Below are 22,447 nucleotides of genomic sequence, written 5' to 3' on the forward strand. Positions count from 1 at the left end.
TTAAGCACGCCAAACTCGTGTGTGTTTATAGTTGAATAATTGCTTTTGCCCGCCTGATTCGTGGCTACACTGGATTGAGGAATCGCATTGGAAAAAGAAAGCGAACTTGGAACCTTTACGTAAGCTCGCTAACAACTGACATTATCCAATAACCTGGTATCAGATCGGAACGGGTTGAGAATTTTGAACTTTGAAAGTACAGCGATTTCCCGCCCAGGATTGGGTAACAATGGCAGCCAGTAGCAGTGCAAACGGAATATATGGTGCAAACAACAACATACCGGCCGGTTTGTTGTGTCAATCAGTATGGCGGAATCGAGGAATAGCAAGAGGGCTGAAGCAGCAGCAAAGCTTTTCACCTCTACGGAATCGAGTGTGGGAGATGACACAAGACCACCGGGTAAACAAGTGAACGAATTGAAATCACTTTGGGATGCTCTCTGGAAGAACCTCAAACGAGAGCAATCATGCTGGTGGGAGGCGGCTGCCCTAACCAAGTATCTGGAATGTAACAGGATACCGCGTGGATTAAGGATTTTTATCATACCCACATTTCAAAATCCCAACCCCGAGCTGATCGGCGAGTGGATGGAAAATAACCACGCCTGTTCAGGTAATATGTTGAAAATGCTCATAAAGAACGCTGAAAAAGAATGTGCCAAACTTAACACAGAAAATGAGGAACTGATCACGAAACTGAAAGAGAAATACACGGAAAGTGAATTTACCATGGAGATGGATAAGATGAACAAACGCCTTGATAAAATTGAGGAGGAAATCAAAGAAAAAAAGCAGCGGAAATTTCACCGCGATGAAGTGGATTACAGCAAGGGCCAAATCCTAACCTTTGCCAAGCGGTATGATGTAATCAGAGAAGCCGCCAAAAAACAAGGAACAACAAAAAGTCACACCACACCCGGAAAGAAGTCCAAGGTGCCGAACCAAAGCGCAACAACTTCGGGCGAATCGATAACTCTGGATGAGGACAATGAATCAATCGAAAGTGACATCTCGGAACCGTTGGAAGCGATTCCAGTAAAAGATTTAATTTTAAAAGAAGTAGCCCTGATGACCAAGGAACGCCAGACAGGCACCCCATCAAAAGGGAGTGGAAGAGGCGGCAGAGGAGGACGCGGAAGAGGCAACAAATCCTCCGAAGCGGTTTCAAGCCCAGTAGGAGTGGTAACCAGAGGCAAAGCGGCGAAAAAATGAACTCCAAAACAGTGGTAAACCTTTCTACTCGTACTTTAACACCTGTACAAATTGAAGTACTTTCCAGAGGGCTTTCTTTCTGTCCCACTTCTAACTTTAATTTCACCAATGCTCGCATTGATCTTTTTTGTTTCACACGCAAACTCAAGCTGAAAAAGTGGTTTGCAAATAAACCTCGAATCAGGAAAGATGCAATGACTCAGAATCCCAGTGCACTAAGTGTAAATGACGCGGAACTTCTGCAATCTGTACAATTGTTAGCAGGTTGCGATTATGTGCATGATGATGCTGTGTTCAACCTAGTGGACACTGAGGAATCAATCTGTATGAGTAGCAGTAGTGGTTTCAAACCAAAATCAGTATTTGTTCCACAAATTGCTAACAGCTTTATAGAGAGCTTTGAACAGGGAGTGATACAGGAAATGAGACGTATGGATAGAATGAAGCCTAAAATGAACTGGAACCTTAACAAAAAACAGTTTCTTGCCTTAAAAGAAATGGAGAACTGGGTTGATGTGGTTATTAAGAATAGCGACAAAGGCGGGAATGTGGTGGTCTGGCCTATTGACATGTACCTAAACGAAGGTCTAATGCAACTATCTGATGAACATAATTACATGAAAGCTAACATAGAGGATTACAATATATCCAAGGGTGCTTATGGGGACAAATTACAGGATTGGAAAGCTAGGGGTATACTTGAGGATGAAGAGTTTAATTACCTCTATGTGAAGTATCCTAAAAACACCTGCATTGTATTTGCTCCCCAAGTTGCATAAGAATCTGCAGACACCTCCAGGTAGACCTATCGTCTCATCTGTTGGTAGTCTGTATGAAAAAACCAGCAGATATATAGACCACTTCTTACAGCCCTTTGTAACAAGTCTGCCCTCATATGTCAGGGACTCATCTGATTTTTTAAGCATTATCAAAGACATTGAGTGGAGTCCTGAGTACTGGCTGGTAAGTTTTGATGTTGCCAGCCTATACACCAGCATTCCGCAGGAATTAGGGGTGGAAGCATGCAAATTCTACCTCAGAAACAGATCGGTTTCTTTCTTGTCACATACGAACATGCTGCTTGACATGATATGGGAATGCATGACCAATAACTACTTTATTTTCAACCAACTACTGTTCAAACAAATCCAGGGGGTGGCGATGGGTACTTGTTTTGCCCCCAGCCTAGCTTGTTTATATCTAGGCTGGTGGGAGGAACTAGTGGTGAACAAGATCTCCCACTACAGTGCCCACGTCATCCTCTGGAGAAGGTATATTGATGATATCTTCTGTGTGTGGAATGGCACTCTTGACCAGATACACGAATTTGAAACCATTCTAAACAACAACTCTCTGAATCTAAAATTCACTAGTGTAATCAGCAAACAGGAATTGGAATTCTTGGATATCAAGCTGGAGGTTGAGGATGGGAATTTAAAAAGTACTCTATTCCGCAAATCCACAGCGGGAAATAGCCTGCTTCACGCAGGGAGTAGTCACCCACCCAGCCTTATACGTAGTATCCCTATGGGCGAACTAATCAGGGCCAAAAGAAACTGTAGCTCAGCAGAGGGCTTCGCCAAAGAGAGCCAAACCATGGTACAACGATTCTGTGAGAGAGGATACAGTAATAAAATTATACAGCAGGCCCTGACTAAGGTTAATGCAATGGACAGGAATGAATTGTTAGTCCCAAAACAACACAAGGCTGATGAAAAGGTACGCTTCATCACTACCTATAACAGTCAATCCTGGCAGTTATGTAAATGTCTAACTAAATATTGGGACACACTGAGGCTTGATAATGATCTGAAAGAGTCAATCCATGAAATTCCTTCGCTGACATTCAGGAAGGCCAAGTCACTTAAGGACTCATTGAGTAATACTGTGATAAAGGAGAGTAAAAAAACCAATCCCATTCAAGGTTTTTTCCCTTGTCGCAGGTGTAAAGCCTGTAAATACAGCAACAATCGTAAATCGATACAGTTGTGCAAAGATAAAAGTGCTCACAAGATTACCAAACACCAACTGAATATGTTGTGTATGCCCTTGAGTGCCCATGCAACAAATTTTATATTGGATGCACAACAAAACAGGCAAAACTCAGGATTTTAGAACACCAGAGAGCGATCAGGAATGAGAACCAACAGTACCCTGTAGCTAGGCATTTTGCTGATGTACATAACAGAAATCCAAATGTAATGAAATTTTGTGTTCTGGACAGCATTGAGAGCAATGAGAGGGGAGGCAATAGGTGGCTGGATTTAAGGAAACTTGAATCCAAATACATTATAAGGTATAACACTCTGCAACCTACTGGACACAATCTGGGTGAAGAGTTAGCCATTCATCTCCAAACATGATACACAGTTCTAATTTGATGCAAAATATGCTGCTGCTTCTTTTGTAACTAAATTCAGAAATTTTAATGTTTTAAAAATGCACTGATCCACATTGCAAATATTGTTACATACAGCTATGTCTTTTCTTTCCTTTACAGGGACATGGATTAACAAATTGCCCACTTGGGCAAGATTAGAGGTCACCCTACTGAGTAAACTGATTGAATTTTCGCCCACTGGGGCAGCACAGCTCATGAACATTTTTTTCGGACACTGATGTGAATTCTAACACAGTGCCATAACCTGATGCCTGGCTACTATGGGCACGCTCAAATTTGGGACTTAAACAATATGGATTTTAGTTCCTTATGATCAGTTACAATGCTTCAATACTTTTGCAAGTTTATATCAGTATTGTAATGCATGGTGGCTCCCGAATGTTTCCAATCTAATTCTCGTTTTGGAAATGACAGAATTGTTTACGCAAAACACTGTTTCCATTTTGCAGACATAGCCTTAATTTGCTCACTTTCTTTATGTCTATGATCACGTGATACAATTGAAAAAAATAGTGTGTTGCTTTAAATGAATGTTAGTACTGACAAGCTCTACCCGTGAGCAAGAGATCGGCTGATCTCGAAACGCGTTGGGTTTTCTCTGCTGAATAAATTGACAGCATCGTACTATATTTGGGCTCCGACTCTGGTTCTTTCACGGATGAATTTATGACCAGGAGTGTGTTTAAAAAAAAAAATATATATATATATATATATATATATATATATATATATATATATATATATATATATATACTTTTTATTAAAATGAAAAACTATTTATTTTACATTGCATTATATCTATATTAATATTACATATAAATACATATATATATTCATATATATTAAAGTTTTTAAAATTAATAATTACCCTTTACACCCTAAAAACGAATCCCACCCTAGTCCCTTTTAATACCCCAGCACCCTTAAACACTATCCCATCCTGACCCTAAAAAAACCCTATACCCCAAAACCCAAACCTAGCCCTGTTCCCTATTAATACCCTGTACCCCAATACCCAAACCTACCCTTTGTAACCCTAAAAATACCCCTGTACCCCAAAATCCAAACCTAGCCCTGAACCCTAAAATTACCCCTGTACCCCAAAACCCAAACCTACCCCTGAACCCTAAAAATACACCTGTACCCCAAAATCCAAACCTAGCCCTGAACCCTAAAATTACCCCTGTACCCCAAAACCCAAACCTAGCCCTGAACCCTACAATTACCCCTGTACCTCAAAACCCAAACCTACCCCTGAACCCTAAAAATACCCCTGTACCCCAAAACCCAAACCTAGCCCGGAACCCTAAAAATACCCCTGTACCCCAAAACCCAAACCTAGCCTTGAACCCTAAAAATACCCCTGTACCCTAAAACCCAAACCTAGCCCTGAACCCTAAAATTACCCCTGTACCCCAAAACGTAAACCTACCCCTCAAACCTAAAAATACCACTGTACCCCAAAACCCAAACCTAGCCCTGAACCCTAAAAATACCCCTGTACCCCAAAACCCAAACCTAGCCCTAAAACATATACCCCAACACCCCCAAACTAAAACCATATACTTACCTTACACTTAAATATTAAAAACATATGCTTTTACCATTCATGCTTTTACAACGAATTTCGTTGTAAAAGCATGCCTGGTAAAAGCATATAAGATGTAATGGCATGCGTTGTAATATTATGTGGACTAAAGGTACTTGCGTTATAATGGTATGAGGAGTAAAGGTATGCGGAATAAAATTTGCGGAATGAAGGTGTTTTACCCTGCCGAATATATGATGATAACCCGCATTCTTTCACCCCGCATACCATCACTCCACATTTTTTACTCCGAAAATACCTTTACTCCGCAAGCCATAATTCCTCAAGCTTTTACAACGCATATGACTTTATTACGCATGCCATTACAACACAAATGCATGTGTGGTGAAGTCATATACTTTGTAAAAGTACTTATATATATATAATCACTGAAAAAAACATAGGTTTCAGGCCTTATATAGTTAGGAATTAGCTTTAAAAAAACCTTTGAAATTCACTCAAAAAAAGTTTTAGGGGTGTTATAGTTTGCTGGACATTTCACTCATACAAAACCATTGAAATTGCTCCTATATAGTTAGTTGGACTAACTATATTTCGCGCACCCGCAATGCACTGCTGATGATGTCACATATTAGATGATTCATGACATGGTCAGTGACATCACTGATGACATCTCAAATGACATCAGTGATGACATCACTGATGATCCATCTGCTATTTCACTCTATGCAACTCCACTCCGTGCCATTGCACTGTACCCACTCCACTTTATACTATTCCACTGTGAGCAACTCCACTCTACACCACCCCACTTTATGTTGCTCCACTCTAAGCATGGGCGAATTTTGCGGATCTCGCGTTCGCGAATTCTGCGGATTTGCGGATTCGCAATCCGCAAAATCCGCGAATTCCCGCGAATTTGCGGATTTTTTTTTTTTGTGTTCGCCCGTGTTTCTGCCAGTTCGCGAGGGTTTTTACAATTTCGCAATTTGCGAACTTACCTGTCGGGTCGCAAGTTTTGCGAACTTGTTGTTTCTACGTGTCCAGCCTGTTTGGGACACTCTTCTTCATCACTGCCACTCTCTGACTACTCATGCCACCCTCTGGCCCACCCATGCCACCCTCTGTTTCATCACCACACCCTCTGGTTGTCCAGTGTACATTATTTTCGGCAAAGCACACCTTCCCTGCCTCAAGTGACCTGAATTAATTTGGGGCTGATTAATGTGTCACAGAATATTTTTTTAGCTGGCACCTGCTTCCTTAGTGCGCCCTGATTAGTGATCTTTTGCACTTGCTAAGTGCTTGCATTGTTGCAAAATTAGTTACAACACCTGCCCTGCCCCAACTGACAATAATGAATTAGGGGCTGATTAATGGATTTTAACTTCCAGCCTGGCTCCTGCTTGTCTCCCTTAGCTGTAATTCAGGACCTTTGTGGCATATGTGTAACTATTCTGAGGTTCAGAGCAGGGTCACATAATAGTTTCAACTGGCAACTGAACTCTGGAGGGGCCCCTCAGGAAGCACTACAGGAAATGGCTACTAATGATGAGCCTGAACTTTTGAACCTGGTAAGTAGTTACTTTCAGTTTTGCTAAGATCGTATTTCTGCAATTTTGCACTTATTCGCGGGGCGCGAACTCACGCGAACAGTGCGAGCAGTGCGAGCAAAATCCGCTGCTCGCGGATTTGCGGATTTTGCGGGAGATTCGCAAATCTCGTGGATTGCGAATTTCCCGAAAATCCGCAAAATCCGCGAGCGGAACGGATTTTCCGCCCATGCTTACTCCACTCTATGCTCCCCTGCTTTCCGCCATTCCTCTGTATGCCACTCCAATGTATGCTATTCCCTTTAATGCCACTCCACTCTATGCCACTCCACTGTACGCCACTCTACTGAATGCTATTCCACTGTACAGCACTCCACTGTATAGCACTCTACTCTATGGTATTCCACAGTACGTCACTCCACTCTGCGCCACTACACTGTAGAGTATTTCATTCTACGGCTCTCCAATCTAATGTACAAGGAATATATGATGATATTCCACATTCTTTCATCCCGCATACCATCACCCCGCATTTTTACTCCAAAAGTACCATTACTCCGCAAGCCATAATTCCTCAAACTTTTGCAACGCATATGACTTTATTACGCATGCGATTACAACGCAAATGCATGTTTTGTGAAGTCATATTCTTTGTAAAAGTACTTTATTAATATATATATATATATATATATACTTTTTATTAAAATGAAACACTATTTCTTTTACATTGTATTGTATCTATATTAATATTACATATGAATACATATATATATATTCATATATATTTAATTTTTTCTAAATTAATAATTACCCTTTACACCCTAAAAACTAATCCCACCCTAGTCCCTTTTAATACCCCAGCACCCTTAAACACTAACCTATCCTGACCCTAAAAATACCCCTATACCCAAAAATCCAAACCTAGCCCTGTTCCCTATTAATATCCCTGTATCCCAAAACCCAAACCTACCCCTGTAACCCTAAAAATACCCCTGTACCCCAAAATCCAAACCTAGCCCTGAACCCTAAAATTACCCCTGTACCCCAAAACTTAAACCTAGCCCTGAACCCTAAAATGACCCCTGTACCCCAAAACCCAAACCTACCCCGGAACCCTAAAAATACCCCTGTACCCCAAAATCCAAACCTAGCCCTGAACCCTAAAATTACCCCTGTACCCCAAAACCCAAACCTAGCCCTGAACCCTAAAATTACCCCTGTACCCCAAAACCCAAACCTACCCCTAAACCCTAAAAATACCCCTGTACCCCAAAATCCAAACCTGGCCCGGAACCCTTAAAATAACCCTGTACCCCAAAAGCCAAACCTAGCCCTGAACCCTTAAAAATACCCCTGTACCCCAAAACCCAAACCTAGCCCAGAATCCTAAAATTACCCCTGTACCCCAAAACATAAACCTACCCCTCAACCCTAAAAATACCACTGTACCCCAAAACCGAAACCTAGCCCTGAACCCTAAAAATACCCCTGTACCCCAAAACCCAAACCTAGCCCTAAAACATATACCCCAACACCCCCAAACTAAAACTATATACTTACCTTACACTTAAATATTAAAAACATATGCTTTTACCATTCATGCTTTTACAATGAATTTCGTTGTAAAAGCATGCGTGGTAAAAGCATATAAGATGTAATGGCATGCGTTGTAATATTATGCGGACTAAAGGTACTTGCGTTATAATGGTATGAGGAGTAAAGGTATGCGGAATAAAATTTGCGGAATGAAGGTGTTTTACCCTGCCGAATATATGATGATAACCCGCATTCTTTCATCCCGCATACCATCACTCCACATTTTTTACTCCGAAAATACCATTACTCCGCAAGCCATAATTCCTCAAGCTTTTACAACGCATATGACTTTATTACGCATGCCATTACAACACAAATGCATGTGTGGTGAAGTCATATACTTTGTAAAAGTACTTATATATATATAATCACTGAAAAAAACATAGGTTTCAGGCCTTATATAGTTAGGAATTAGCTTTAAAAAAACCTTTGAAATTCACTCAAAAAAAGTTTTAGGGGTGTTATAGTTTGCTGGACATTTCACTCATACAAAACTATTGAAATTGCTCCTATATAGTTAGTTGGACTAACTATATTTCGCGCACCCGCAATGCACTGCTGATGATGTCACATATTAGATGATTCATGACATGGTCAGTGACATCACTGATGACATCTCAAATGACATCACTGATGACATCACTGATGATCCATCTGCTATTTCACTCTATGCAACTCCACTCTGTGCCATTGCACTGTACCCACTCCACTTTATACTATTCCACTGTGAGCAACTCCACTCTACACCACCCCACTTTATGTTGCTCCACTCTATGCTCCCCTGCTTTCCGCCATTCCTCTGTATGCCACTCCAATGTATGCTATTCCCTTTAATGCCACTCCACTCTATGCCACTCCACTGTACGCCACTCTACTGAATGCTATTCCACTGTACAGCACTCCACTGTATAGCACTCTACTCTATGGTATTCCACTGTACGTCACTCCACTCTGCGCCACTACACTGTAGAGTATTTCATTCTACGGCTCTCCAATCTAATGTACAAGGAATATATGATGATATTCCACATTCTTTCATCCCGCATACCATCACCCCGCATTTTTACTCAGAAAGTACCATTACTCCGCAAGCCATAATTCCGCAAACTTTTACAACGCATATGACTTTATTACACGCAAATGCATGTTTGGTGAAGTCATATTCTTTGTAAAAGTACTTTATTAATATATATATATATATATATATATATATATATATATATATATATATATATATATATATATATATATATATATATATATATATATATATACTTTTTATTAAAATGAAACACTATTTCTTTTACATTGTATTGTATCTATATTAATATTACATATGAATACATGTATATATATTCATATATATTTAATTTTTTCTAAATTAATATTTACCCTTTACACCCTAAAAACGAATCCCACCCTAGTCCCTTTTAATACCCCAGCACCCTTAAACACTAACCTATCCTGACCCTAAAAATACCCCTATACCCAAAAACCCAAACCTAGCCCTGTTCCCTATTAATATCCCTGTATCCCAATACCCAAACCTACCCCTGTAACCCTAAAAATACCCCTGTACCCCAAAATCCAAACCTAGCCCTGAACCCTAAAATTACCCCTGTACCCCAAAACTTAAACCTAGCCCTGAACCCTAAAATGACCCCTGTACCCCAAAACCCAAACCTACCCCGGAACCCTAAAAATACCCCTGTACCCCAAAATCCAAACCTAGCCCTGAACCCTAAAATTACCCCTGTACCCCAAAACCCAAACCTAGCCCTGAACCCTAAAATTACCCCTGTACCCCAAAACCCAAACCTACCCCTAAACCCTAAAATTACCCCTGTACCCCAAAACCCAAACCTAGCCCGGCACCCTAAAAATAACCCTGTACCCCAAAAGCCAAACCTAGCCCTGAACCCTTAAAAATACCCCTGTACCCCAAAACCCAAACCTAGCCCAGAATCCTAAAATTACCCCTGTACCCCAAAACATAAACCTACCCCTCAACCCTAAAAATACCACTGTACCCCAAAACCGAAACCTATCCCTGAACCCTAAAAAATACCCCTGTACCCCAAAACCCAAACCTAGCCCTAAAACATATACCCCAACACCCCCAAACTAAAACTATATACTTACCTTACACTTACAGGGGGGAGAGTCCTACTACGTGGTGACATTGCCAAGGAGAAAACGCACGATACCTACCACTTCTGGCAAACGGAGGCTCCTGGGTCAACAACGCTGCTGTCTCGCCGCGCCGCTTTGCTCCATCACGCGGCTAGCGGCTTGAGACTACAGCTCCCAGGGGGCCTAGCGGCGACATCCGGTTTTGCCGGTATTTGAGAGGGAGGCTTCCTCGGCGGAGCGGGGGAGAGTCCTACTACGTGGTGACATTGCCAAGGAGAAAACGCACGATACCTACCACTTCTGGCAAACGGAGGCTCCTGGGTCAACAACGCTGCTGTCTCACCGCGCCGCTTTGCTCCATCACGCGGCTAGCGGCTTGAGACTACAGCTCCCAGGGGGCCTAGCGGCGACATCCGGTTTTGCCGGTATTTGAGAGGGAGGCTTCCTCGGCGGAGCGGGGGAGAGTCCTACTACGTGGTGACATTGCCAAGGAGAAAACGCACGATACCTACCACTTCTGGCAAACGGAGGCTCCTGGGTCAACAACGCTGCTGTCTCGCCGCGCCGCTTTGCTCCATCACGCGGCTAGCGGCTTGAGACTACAGCTCCCAGGGGGCCTAGCGGCGACATCCGGTTTTGCCGGTATTTGAGAGGGAGGCTTCCTCGGCGGAGCGGGGGAGAGTCCTACTACGTGGTGACATTGCCAAGGAGAAAACGCACGATACCTACCACTTCTGGCAAACGGAGGCTCCTGGGTCAACAACGCTGCTGTCTCACCGCGCCGCTTTGCTCCATCACGCGGCTAGCGGCTTGAGACTACAGCTCCCAGGGGGCCTAGCGGCGACATCCGGTTTTGCCGGTATTTGAGAGGGAGGCTTCCTCGGCGGAGCGGGGGAGAGTCCTACTACGTGGTGACATTGCCAAGGAGAAAACGCACGATACCTACCACTTCTGGCAAACGGAGGCTCCTGGGTCAACAACGCTGCTGTCTCGCCGCGCCGCTTTGCTCCATCACGCGGCTAGCGGCTTGAGACTACAGCTCCCAGGGGGCCTAGCGGCGACATCCGGTTTTGCCGGTATTTGAGAGGGAGGCTTCCTCGGCGGAGCGGGGGAGAGTCCTACTACGTGGTGACATTGCCAAGGAGAAAACGCACGATACCTACCACTTCTGGCAAACGGAGGCTCCTGGGTCAACAACGCTGCTGTCTCGCCGCTTTGCTCCATCACGCGGCTAGCGGCTTGAGACTACAGCTCCCAGGGGGCCTAGCGGCGACATCCGGTTTTGCCGGTATTTGAGAGGGAGGCTTCCTCCGCGTCGCGGGACGCGCGCGGGCAGCGCCGGGCGGAGCCCGGGCAGAGGGCGGGCCGTCTGTGGCCGTCAGGGGACGACAGAGGACAGGACAGGCCGGTCCTCTAACATCTACACTCCAAACATGGGTAAGAGAAAACTCCAGACATCGCTCGCAGGGGGAGACAGCAAAGTTAAAGTTGCACGTAAAACTAATGCCCCTGAAAGCATTCTGACATACCTCACATCCGCTGTTGGGAAACTCAACAAGGAAATTGCTGAGACTGAACGGGAACTTGGTTTGGAGGGGGCGCCTACCGGCCATAAAGAGTTAAGGATTCCCATAGAACCTAACATTGTTATCAATAATGCCTGTGACAATCCACCCAATGCTCAATCACGAGTGCACCAGGAGCACTCCATAGGGGTACCTGACCACCCTGTGTGCGCCCAAACACCAACGAGGGACGCCAAGCTATGCAAAACTAGGAAAAGAGTGAGATCCTATAAAACCTTACCCATGCAATATAGGGCCACTATTAAATCACGGCAAGCCCCAACTAAACTTGAAGGCTCTATTAAGGAAATGATAGAAAGAGTGTTAACTGATACTTTAGAATCCACACTCATCAAGATCTCAAGTGATATAGTGGAAACCCTGAAGGACTGTGTTGCAGGTATTATAACCCGATGTGAGAGGATGAACTCTATGCTACTTGAAAAAGTGGCAGAGCATCTAGTAAAGGACCCACTGCACCCCTCAGGGCATACCAGCCAACCTATGGAGGTAACCAATACTGGAAATACATTGCTCAAAACAGTACACCTGCCGCCCATTCCATCTATGAGCACTGTAATTAAACCCATAGCTGTTGGAAATACTCTGAATCCAAGCAGACAGAACAACACGGACTCTATTACTTGTGAGGGAATTGATGGAGGCCCAGACAACACTTCTGACAAAAGAACAGGGTATGGATTGTATCCCAAACCTATGGTGAATCTACCCCCTGAGGCAACCCCTTTCGTGGCGGTCCTGGTGAATGTCCCAAAACTTTCCCCGGGAGAATCAGAAACCCAATCAACTCTAATGGAAAACGTTAAGAGTTGGTGCAATAAAAACTGCACAGGCAATAGTGATGTCTCTGCACATGTTAGCTTGGCGAGAAGAGTTACCTGGCTGGGCCCAACTGCCAAACGTTTCCCAGACGATTGTGTCATCATTAACTTTAGGAACCCTCACGTCTGCTCAAGACTTTTTTGGGATGCAACAGACATTAACCAAGGGCAAATACGTGCAGTCCCACTGGGCTTTTTTTACCCTCGCCCAACACAACAAACCACCTGGGATCCAGTTCATAGGAAAAATATCCCAAGGCAAAAAGTGCATCTAGCTAGCTGGGCCACTGTACCCTTAAGCTCACATCTTTCCCGAGCCAGTAATCATCAAGCAGCTCTGACACCAGGCTTGGAGTTAAGCAACCGCTTTGATGCTCTAACTAACCTGGATACAAACATCTGACTGTCCTCCAGGATGGGGCAACAGGATCATCCAGGGTTTAAAGGGGCGGAAAAAACTATGAAGTTTATGACTTGGAATATCTCTGGCCTACAATCTAAAAGAGAAGACAAAGAATGGCTTGACATCATTAAACAACATGAAGTGATTGCACTCCAAGAAACATGGGATACTGAATGTAACTTCTGGGTTGAAGGATATGTATCCCACTTTAAAGCTGCACAAAAGTCTATTAGAGGCAGAAGCAAGGGTGGTCTTGTACTTTTAACCTCAGTAAAACATATGGGTACGATGAAAACTATTGACATTAACTCCCCTAACTGTCTAATTTTAGAGGTCTCGTTGAGTACGGGGGAAAAACTCCTATATGTCAATTTTTATAATTCAACAGAAGGGTCTCAAGGAGATGAAAATGTCCTAATGTTGACTTATTTTTTAAACAATTATAAGAAGAGTCAAACTACTTTGGTTTATTATATCGTTTTTGGTGATTTTAATATACATCTTTGTCAGTCTAACTGCTATAGTGGAAATTTCTATGATGATGACTATTTGACTCACCCGCACTTTGAACATTCTGCTAAGGGGGGCGCTTTAGAGGAATTGTTGATTGAGATGGATATGTCTGAACCCGCTTTTGCGAACCCGAAAGACAGAGTGCCAACATATAGTGCGAGAGGTAGTAACACTATCATTGACTATATCTTTATGTCACCTAGCATCCTCATGAATGTCATTTCCTATAATGCCATTATAACAGCATTTAGTGACCATAACCCGGTTGTTATGGAAGTATTTAACATAAACCCTACTGTAGTAAACTACAACCTACAGTCAACATACCCTACAGTAATCAGGGCCCATGACCAAGGTAGGCGGGTTAAATGGTCTAAGATTAACATTGATGAGTTTTTTACTAAACTGTGTGACGAATTACGTGTGGAATTTAACATATGTAGGGACCCGTTGTCAACGGGAGGAAATGTTATTAATGCTTTTGGTACCATATGCAAAAGTGTAGCCGAGGCACTCACAATCAAATCATCTGATAAACCACGTAAGGCACAGGGATGGTTCAATGCGGGCTGCTCTAAGGCACATAAAAATCTCCTAGAAGCCCTTAAACGAGAGCCTCGTAATATAATTGAAGTAGCCAAACTGAGGAAAGATTATAAGAGTACGATTGAGGCTCGTAAAAAAGAATTAAAACATAAGGCCTGGGAAGCACTTTACGACAACCTCACGCTAAGGGACAGTGCAAAATTCTGGAAAATAGTGAACTCTCCTTTGTTTAGCGGTAAGGAGAACGAGATACTAGAGGCTAACATTACCGAGAAACAATGGCTAGATCACTTTGAAAACATCTATGGAAGCAAGTCCCTTACTACTCCTTTTAGTCCTATAGATTCTGTACCTACAGATATGCCGCTAAGGGTCTCGGTAAAAGAAGTATTAAATGCGATTGAAAATACTGCCGGCGGGAAAGCCCCAGGCCCAGATGGGGTACCCGCAGATATGTATAAAGCACACCCCCACATATGGGCAATAATACTCGCGAATGTTTTTAATTTAGCATGCATGAATATGTCCGATACTCCCACCACTTGGTCACACTCGGTTATTATACCAATTTTTAAAAAGGGGCAAAGGGGTGACCCCAGATGTTATAGACCCATATCGTTACTCGATTCCTCATTTAAGATTCTTGGCAAAGTTATTTTAAACAAAATCAATTTATGGGAACAGGAAAATGCAATTCTTTGTGATACGCAATATGGATTTAGAACAGGGAGGGGCACTGAAGAGCAGTGTCTTAACTTGTACATGACTGTGTCTAAATATACTGAGGCCGCCAGCGGGTCAATCCATCTTGCTTTTATGGACCTGTCCACAGCGTTCGACCTAGTAAACAGATCGAAACTGTGGACAATTTTATCTGAGTTGGGTTTAGACCCTGCCCTGATAAATTTCTTAGCTTTTTTGCACCGCGACCTGACGGCATCGATTCGGATGACTACAGGTGGCAAGTGCACTAAGGGATTTAGGTCAGTTAGAGGGGTGAGACAGGGGTGCATTTTGGCACCCATGTTATTTTCACTGTATATTAATTCCTTGTACTCCGTTTTAAAAACTGCTACCCCAGACCTACCCATGATGGGAGGATCACCGTTGCCAGTACTGATGTACGCCGACGACACGGTCCTCATCGCCAGAACCCCTAATGGTCTACAGCAGCTCCTTGATTCATTCGGAGCTTTCATGAAAAAACTAGACCTGGTTGTAAATATGGAAAAATCACACGTTATGTCCATAGGGAAAGGAAAGAACAACACCAAAACCCTGCGATGTAACGGAGTGACTTTAACCAAGGTTAAAACATTTACATACCTAGGAGTCATTTTTGACGACACGGGCACTTGGACTCCACAGGTGGTCAATAAAGCAATGGCGATCAGGCGGTCGTTTGGAGCGATACAGAGTTTCGCTAAAAGATTGGGGGGTAAACCAACGGAAGCCATCCTTAAGCTGTACAAAGCCAAAACATTGGCCCTGGCAAGATACGGGGCTGGGATCTGGGGTTTCAGGGATCTGGCCCTGATACAGAAGGAGGAGAATAGGGCTATGCGGTCATTATTGGGCTTACCACAGTCCACACCCATTTTTTCTGTCTTAACAGAATTGGGGCAAGGGTACATCGAAGATACCCTTAACCTTGCCCCATTACTGCTTTGGGTGAAAATGTGGGTGAATCCAAATTTGAAGCTAAACCGTCAAATTATCACTGACTGCATGGGTAGAGACAGAGTTAATGATATTAAATGGCTGAGCTATATTAAGTCTGCTGCTACCCACCTGGGTCGAGTTAACCTGTATAGTAACCCCGAGAGGCTGTGCAAGGAAGATATTAACTGGATCAAAACACAATTTTTAGAGTGCAAGAATACGCGGCGAGAAGCACTAGAATTAGAGAAAATTACTGTGAGGGCTCATTATATTGTTGTATCTACTATGTCCATTCAGCCATATTTAAGGGTAGTGAATAGGCCGTATCACCGGTGGCTCCTCACCAAATTCCGTTTCAACCAGATGCACCTTCTTCTGGGGGAATACCAGAAATGGAATAAACCAAGGGATAACATCCCATGTGAATGTGACTCCTTCTCCGATCAAGACCTGACCCATTTTATGTTCTTTTGTCCCTTTTTTGCGGAAGGGAGAAAAAAATATATATTACCGCTGCTGAGAAATAGGGGATTCATGCAAGTAAAACCTGCTTTACTGTTTTTGCAAACTATGGATACTCCTATTGTAATGTATGGGGTCGCAAGTTTTTTGGTGGCAGCTATGAGAGCCAAACGTCTCAGATCAATAAATCCCTCAAATATTGACTGAATCACGTAAATATAGGTGAAGTATTATATAGCCTATGTTTGTAGATTTGTATAAATATTTTGCACCATATAGCTTTTAATATTTCTTGAAATTGCCAATGAATTATTTATTTATAGAATATATTGTGAGAATGTATCGAGGCGTTAGATTTACCTCAAAAAGCACAAGTAAAAAGTAAATAGGAAAATCTAAATGTAACATCCGCCCCCGCTTTTCCCCCCGTTATTGCTAATTGCTCATTTAATGTTTTCTATTGCTTTTTAAACACTTTTTTTAAAATGTACACTACATCACTGAACCGTGTCATTGAAATATGAATGAAATGTCATCCCCAACGTTATATTTCTGTACATGTTTCCGTATTGTTTTATATATGCACTTATATGTGTCTATGTAGTATACTTTTATGATTTTAATTAATCGAATAAAGTATTTTTGACTTGACTTGACTTACACTTAAATATTAAAAACATATGCTTTTACCATTCATGCTTTTACAATGAATTTCGTTGTAAAAGCATGCGTGGTAAAAGCATATATGATGTAATGGCATGTGTTGTAATATTATGCGGACTAAAGGTACTTGCGTTATAATGGTATGAGGATTAAAGGTATGCGGAATAAAATTTGCGGAATGAAGGTGTTTTACCCTGCCGATTATATATGATGATAACCCGCATTCTTTCATCCCGCATACCATCACTCCACATTTTTTACTCAAAAAATATCATTACTCCGCAAGCATAATTCCTCAAACTTTTACAACTCATATGACTTTATTACGCATTCATTACAACGCAAATGCATGTGTGGTGAAGTCATATTTTTTGTAGAAGTACTTTATTAAAATATATATATATATATATATATATATATATATATATATATATATTACCTACTGGCGTGTCGCCAGTAGGTATATATAGTTAGGATTTTTTTCCTATGGGACTTTAGAAAATTCTATGTCTAATAACTTTGGCGTTTGTGGACGGAATCGGCTGAAATTTTCAGGAAAATGGCACATTTTGTTTCTGAGCAGCCCCTGAAAATTTGGGGGGGGTTTCGTCAAGGGGGGGCCGAGAAAAAAGGGGGGTCCCAAAACACGTTTTTCCAATGTTAATTTCCATAGGGCCTTTGGCCTCACTTTTAGCTCGAACGGCTGAATGGATTTGCACGAAACTTGGCAAAATTGTAGGGACTGTTAGCCCGATGTGCCTTTGCTAGGTCTCAATATATGTGCTCCAGTGGATTTTGAGAAATTAACGTTCAAAACAAGATATATATCTGTAACAGCGCTCCGGGCTGCGCTCCGGTCCGCTTACTTTTCGCGAAACGGAACTTTGCGATGCGAAGCTGATTGGCTCCCCGGTGTCTGTCAACATTCTAAACAGTCCGGAGCGGCCGCCATCTTATCTCTCGGTAGGATCGAGAGAGAAGAAGAGGTGAAAAACGAAGGGGGAATTTAATGAAAGGGGGCAAGGTATACCCCTCTTGACCCCCTAGGAATGTTGTTGGGGTTATTAAAGGGTCCCGTGGGGAAAATAAAAAAAAAATTATTTTTCACGGTAGAAGCGCTTCCCGGGCCGCGAACTGGGCCGCAAACTGGTAGCGAAACGGGAATTCGCCATTTTGTGCTTCGTTTTAATTAAATTACTAGGTATATGGGGGTGCGGGAGACGTATCCTAATCCCTTATGTTTTCTGAGGGTGGCTGAGGAGGCTCATATATGTTGATACATGTCTTCCAGCGGCTGTGCGTGAGCTTTTTTTTTTTTGCTGCGTGACGTCTGTTAACGTTCGATTCGATGGAAATCAGGAAGTGTTGACCGCCAATTTGTCAGTGCGATAAAATATTTTGTTATAAATGAATCCTTATTGATAAACATTGTCTGCGCCATCTTGCCTTTTTTCCAATGCCACAATTTTGTTGTGCACGGCAGCCATTTTAGATGCCAGGCCGGTCCCAGGCTATCACCTAGCCCTGCGGATGTAGTTTATGGCCCCAGCTGTAGAGAATACAGACATGCCAACCCTCCCGATTCAGGCGTGAGACTACTGATTTCAGTGCTAGTCTCCCGCCTCCCGATTTCTGCAACCAAAAACCCGGGGGCATATTACCAACAACTAGCAATAATTTTTGTCTCTAACTTGTTTAGAGACAAAAATTATCGCCGCACATCGGCGATTTTTATCGCAGATAAACCTTGCTGTTAGCAAGGTTTATCGCAAATGCGATAAAAAACGGCCGCAATGCATGAATATCGCTGAAAAGTCAGCGATATTCATGCATTATCGAGCAAATGCTCTTAGCCATGTTATCCACCTCCCATTGGATAACATGGCTAAGAACTGCTCAGGGCAGGTGTTAGCTTTTGGAGATATTCGCGCTTAGCGCGAATATCTCCAAAAGTTGGTAATAGGAGATAGCGATGTTAGGGACTGTTTCCAGTCGCTAACATCTTGGCACGCCCACTTTGCATGTCATTAGTGATAAATATCACTGACATGCAAAGCGGGGCCCAAGATGGTCGCTATCTCCTTTTAGCTGTCACTAACTGGTGTTAGCGACAGCTTGGTAATAGGGAGATAATTTTATCTCCGCTTTCTTGGCTTTTAAAGCCAAAAAAGCGGAGATAAACCCCCTTGATAATATGCCCCACGATTCCTCGGGGGTTTCAGCTGACAAGGCTTGGTATTGTGTTACGTGGTAATTCTTCCAGGAAACGTCAGAGGGTCGATGCAGGGGTTCTAGAAGGGGTGATAAACCATTTAAGCCTCATGAACAAGCACATGGTCTTTTAAAGATCTGTGAAGTACTCGGGGCGGCGGTGTGTGTGTGTCCTCTTTCAGGAGCGGGCGGGGGGGGGGCACTGCCAGCAACTTGCCAGGCCAGGCAGGTCAACACTTGCATCACCCTTTCTCTGCCTGCTATTGCGCTCCATGCTTCGGAAAGGTAAGAAAAAGAACGTGCATTTGAGTTTGAAATGTCCGATCCTGTAGCAGTACACTTGCAAAGCCCACACATGACAATAACCCGATTCAAGGCCCCATTCACCCGATTTTTTAAAAATATATAGCACTCCAACAAAGTAGGATTATAAAACTTTATTAACTTTTAAATATAACAAACGGAACAAAAACTGTAAAAACATTTAAACATTTTTGACAAAAAAAAGCAACAATGGTCAGAAGCTGTCTTTTGTGCGAATAGTCCCAAGGCAGCACAACGTGCTGAGTTCTGGACGGCACCCAGGTGATGTCACCTGGGTGCCGCACTGGTTTTTGGGATCCTACAATGCAGCTCAGAAAAACAGCGTGGGGTGTCCCGGGTGGTGCGGGGGGAGGCCTCGTCAGTAGCGGTCTGTTGTGCGAATAGTCCCAAGGCAGCAGAACGCGCTGAGATGTGGATGGCACCCAGGTGATGTCCAGTAAACTGCCGCACTGGTTTTGGTATCCTACAATGCTGCTCCGAAAATTGGCGTGGGGCGGCCCGGGGGGGGGGCGTGGGGGAGGCGGCGTGAACGGGCCTCCCCAGGTGGCGGCCATCCAGCTGAGTTGCGCCCGCTCTTGCGGCTACAGCGTCTCGCTCACCATGTAGTTGAGTTGCTCCCACTCTTGCAGTGCAGCGATAGGCGGCTGCCACAGGACTCTTAAAATGGCGGACGGCTCTTCGGTTTTGGGCCTGGTCCACTAAAATGGCCCTGGGACACCTTGGAACTCGGACGCTTGCCTGCTAGGGCTTGGGCTACATTCTCGAAAGCGTCCCCTCAGCCGTGAAGATTCTACAAAAGTCTTGGGGGCCCTCGACTCCTGCAGGCTTCCGGTGGGGAGCGGCTGCCACGATTGCTCGTGGAATGACCACGACGGAGCCACGAGATGGTGGTGCTCTCATGCTGACGCCAGCTTCAGTCTGAATCATCCAGAAACAAGGTGGGGCTTTCATCGTTTGGGAAAAAAAAATGTTCTAAACCAATGAAAAGTGTTATTTTTAGGTCATATGACCAAGCCTTCCATCTTTAGGAAACCAAAAGTAAAATGAACCAATGAAAAGTTTTATAAACAAGTCACATGACCTGTTATGCGGCATAGGGCTACAAAAAGCGTAGAAAATCCGTTGGCACGTGAGGCGGCGTCAGTAGCGGACCGATGTGCAAAAAGGCCGAAGGCAGCACAACGCGCCGAGATCCGGATGGCACCGAGTTAGTGTCCAGCAAGTTGCTGCACTGGTGTGGCTATCCTACAATGCTGCGGCGAAAGACGGCGTGTCCAGCTGAGTTCCGGTCACTCTTGCGGTACAGTGACTCGAACGCGCCGAGATCCGGATGGCACCGAGGTGGTGTCCAGCAAGTTGCTGCACTGGTGTGGCCATCCTACAATGCTGCGCCGAAAGTCGGCATGGGGTGTCCCGTTGGCTTATGAGGTGATGTCAGTAGTGGACCGATGTGTGAATAGGTCGGAACCAGCACAAGGCGCCCTGCACTGTTGAGCCTTTTTCAATGCCTGTTTTTTGTTGTTTCCCCTCCATCAAAAACAAAAAAAATATATAAAAATGTGCAAAAATACAAAAAAATCAAAACATTTTTAGAAAAGCAGTGCTTGTAAGACTGTCTGAAGCTTATTTGCACCTGCTGCAGCTTCACTATTGCCCTGGTGTGGCCAAAGATCGCCCATGACATAGGCGGCCGGCTCCCGAGGTCCGGCGGAACTTTTTTCCTTTTCCTTTCTGCTTCTTGTCCCACAATCCGTTTCACCTGAAGACACGACCAGGTCCCTGAATGTGTGCAGGGGGACGCTATTGATTGAATGAAAATGGCGGCTTGACACAAAGCTGACTCAAGCGTTGCTGTTGATGCTATACAGACAAAAATTGGTTTTCAGTTTGTACATTCTTCAGGATTTTTTTTTCCATCCAAGGCTGATTGAGAGTTTGTAGAAAAATGGCTTCAGATTTTCCACATATTACTCTTCAACATTCTTCCTAAATGTAACAATGTGAGACTCAGTAGGAGAACGGCTGTTTATCTTTCCTTTCAAAATGCTGCCAACAATATTTTCTGAATGGAAGACACCATCTTATAGCATAAAGGGCCGAAAGGGGTTCTGGTCTGGCCGATGGTTGGTGGAGACATTTTGACTATATCTTGGACCTGCCCGGCCTCGCCCAAAATGGCACCGGTATAAATGGGACTCGTAACTCCTTGTTGTGTACTGGTTGAACAACCTTGATATCACGAGATATGAATGCAGTTTTGATGCTCATGGCGGGCGGGGACGAGAATTGATTGAATATTTCAACATCCCTATTGATATTAAGTTCTGATGTGTTATTTATTACTGTACTATTGAAAGTTCGAATTAACGTCACCCATGGTACTTGGATGCAAATGTATATCTAGATAACTTTTTTGTAAGTGGCCCTGTCGTATTTTAATTACAAAATGTACGTCCACCGATTCCGCAACTGTTAGACACCTTAGTTCTTGCAACCTAATGGCTCGCTCGTTACGTTCCTCTATAATGTAAATGTCTCCTCATCATATACGATTTCAGTTTGCTCCGTGGCCGGCCCACGTGGTTATAGGCCCGTATTTGTATACTGACATTTTCACAATAAAGGTTTTTAAAACAAAACATGGTAGTAGTATTTACATTGGTAAAGTTTTTACTTTTAGTCACTGTTTTCGAATCAGTAAAAGGCAAGTGAAATAAAGCAGTCCAATTACATGACGGATAAAAGGTATAATGTGTAGGAACGCAGTAAAGATAAATGGTCAAGGGCAGTTGTGTTTTCCACTCCTGCAACA

General features: G+C 43.4%; 1 protein-coding gene across 1 annotated transcript; it reads left to right on the forward strand.

The window, feature by feature from the left end:
- The first annotated feature begins 306 nt into the window (after window positions 1-306).
- LOC147727665 (uncharacterized) lies at window positions 307-1,212 on the forward strand. The gene has a single exon (XM_086963670.1). The coding sequence runs from the start codon at window positions 307-309 to the stop codon at window positions 1,210-1,212; it is 906 nt and encodes a 301-aa protein (XP_086819796.1).
- The last annotated feature ends 21,235 nt before the right edge of the window (window positions 1,213-22,447 follow it).

Source organism: Lissotriton vulgaris, chromosome 3_1, assembly GCF_964263255.1.
Source record: "Lissotriton vulgaris chromosome 3_1, aLisVul1.2, whole genome shotgun sequence".
Classification (NCBI taxonomy): domain Eukaryota; kingdom Metazoa; phylum Chordata; class Amphibia; order Caudata; family Salamandridae; genus Lissotriton; species Lissotriton vulgaris.

What these genes read in the sequence shown, in the direction of transcription:
- LOC147727665 (XM_086963670.1), top strand. Translation starts at nt 307, where the DNA reads ATGGCGGAATCGAGGAATAGCAAGAGGGCTGAAGCAGCAGCAAAGCTT.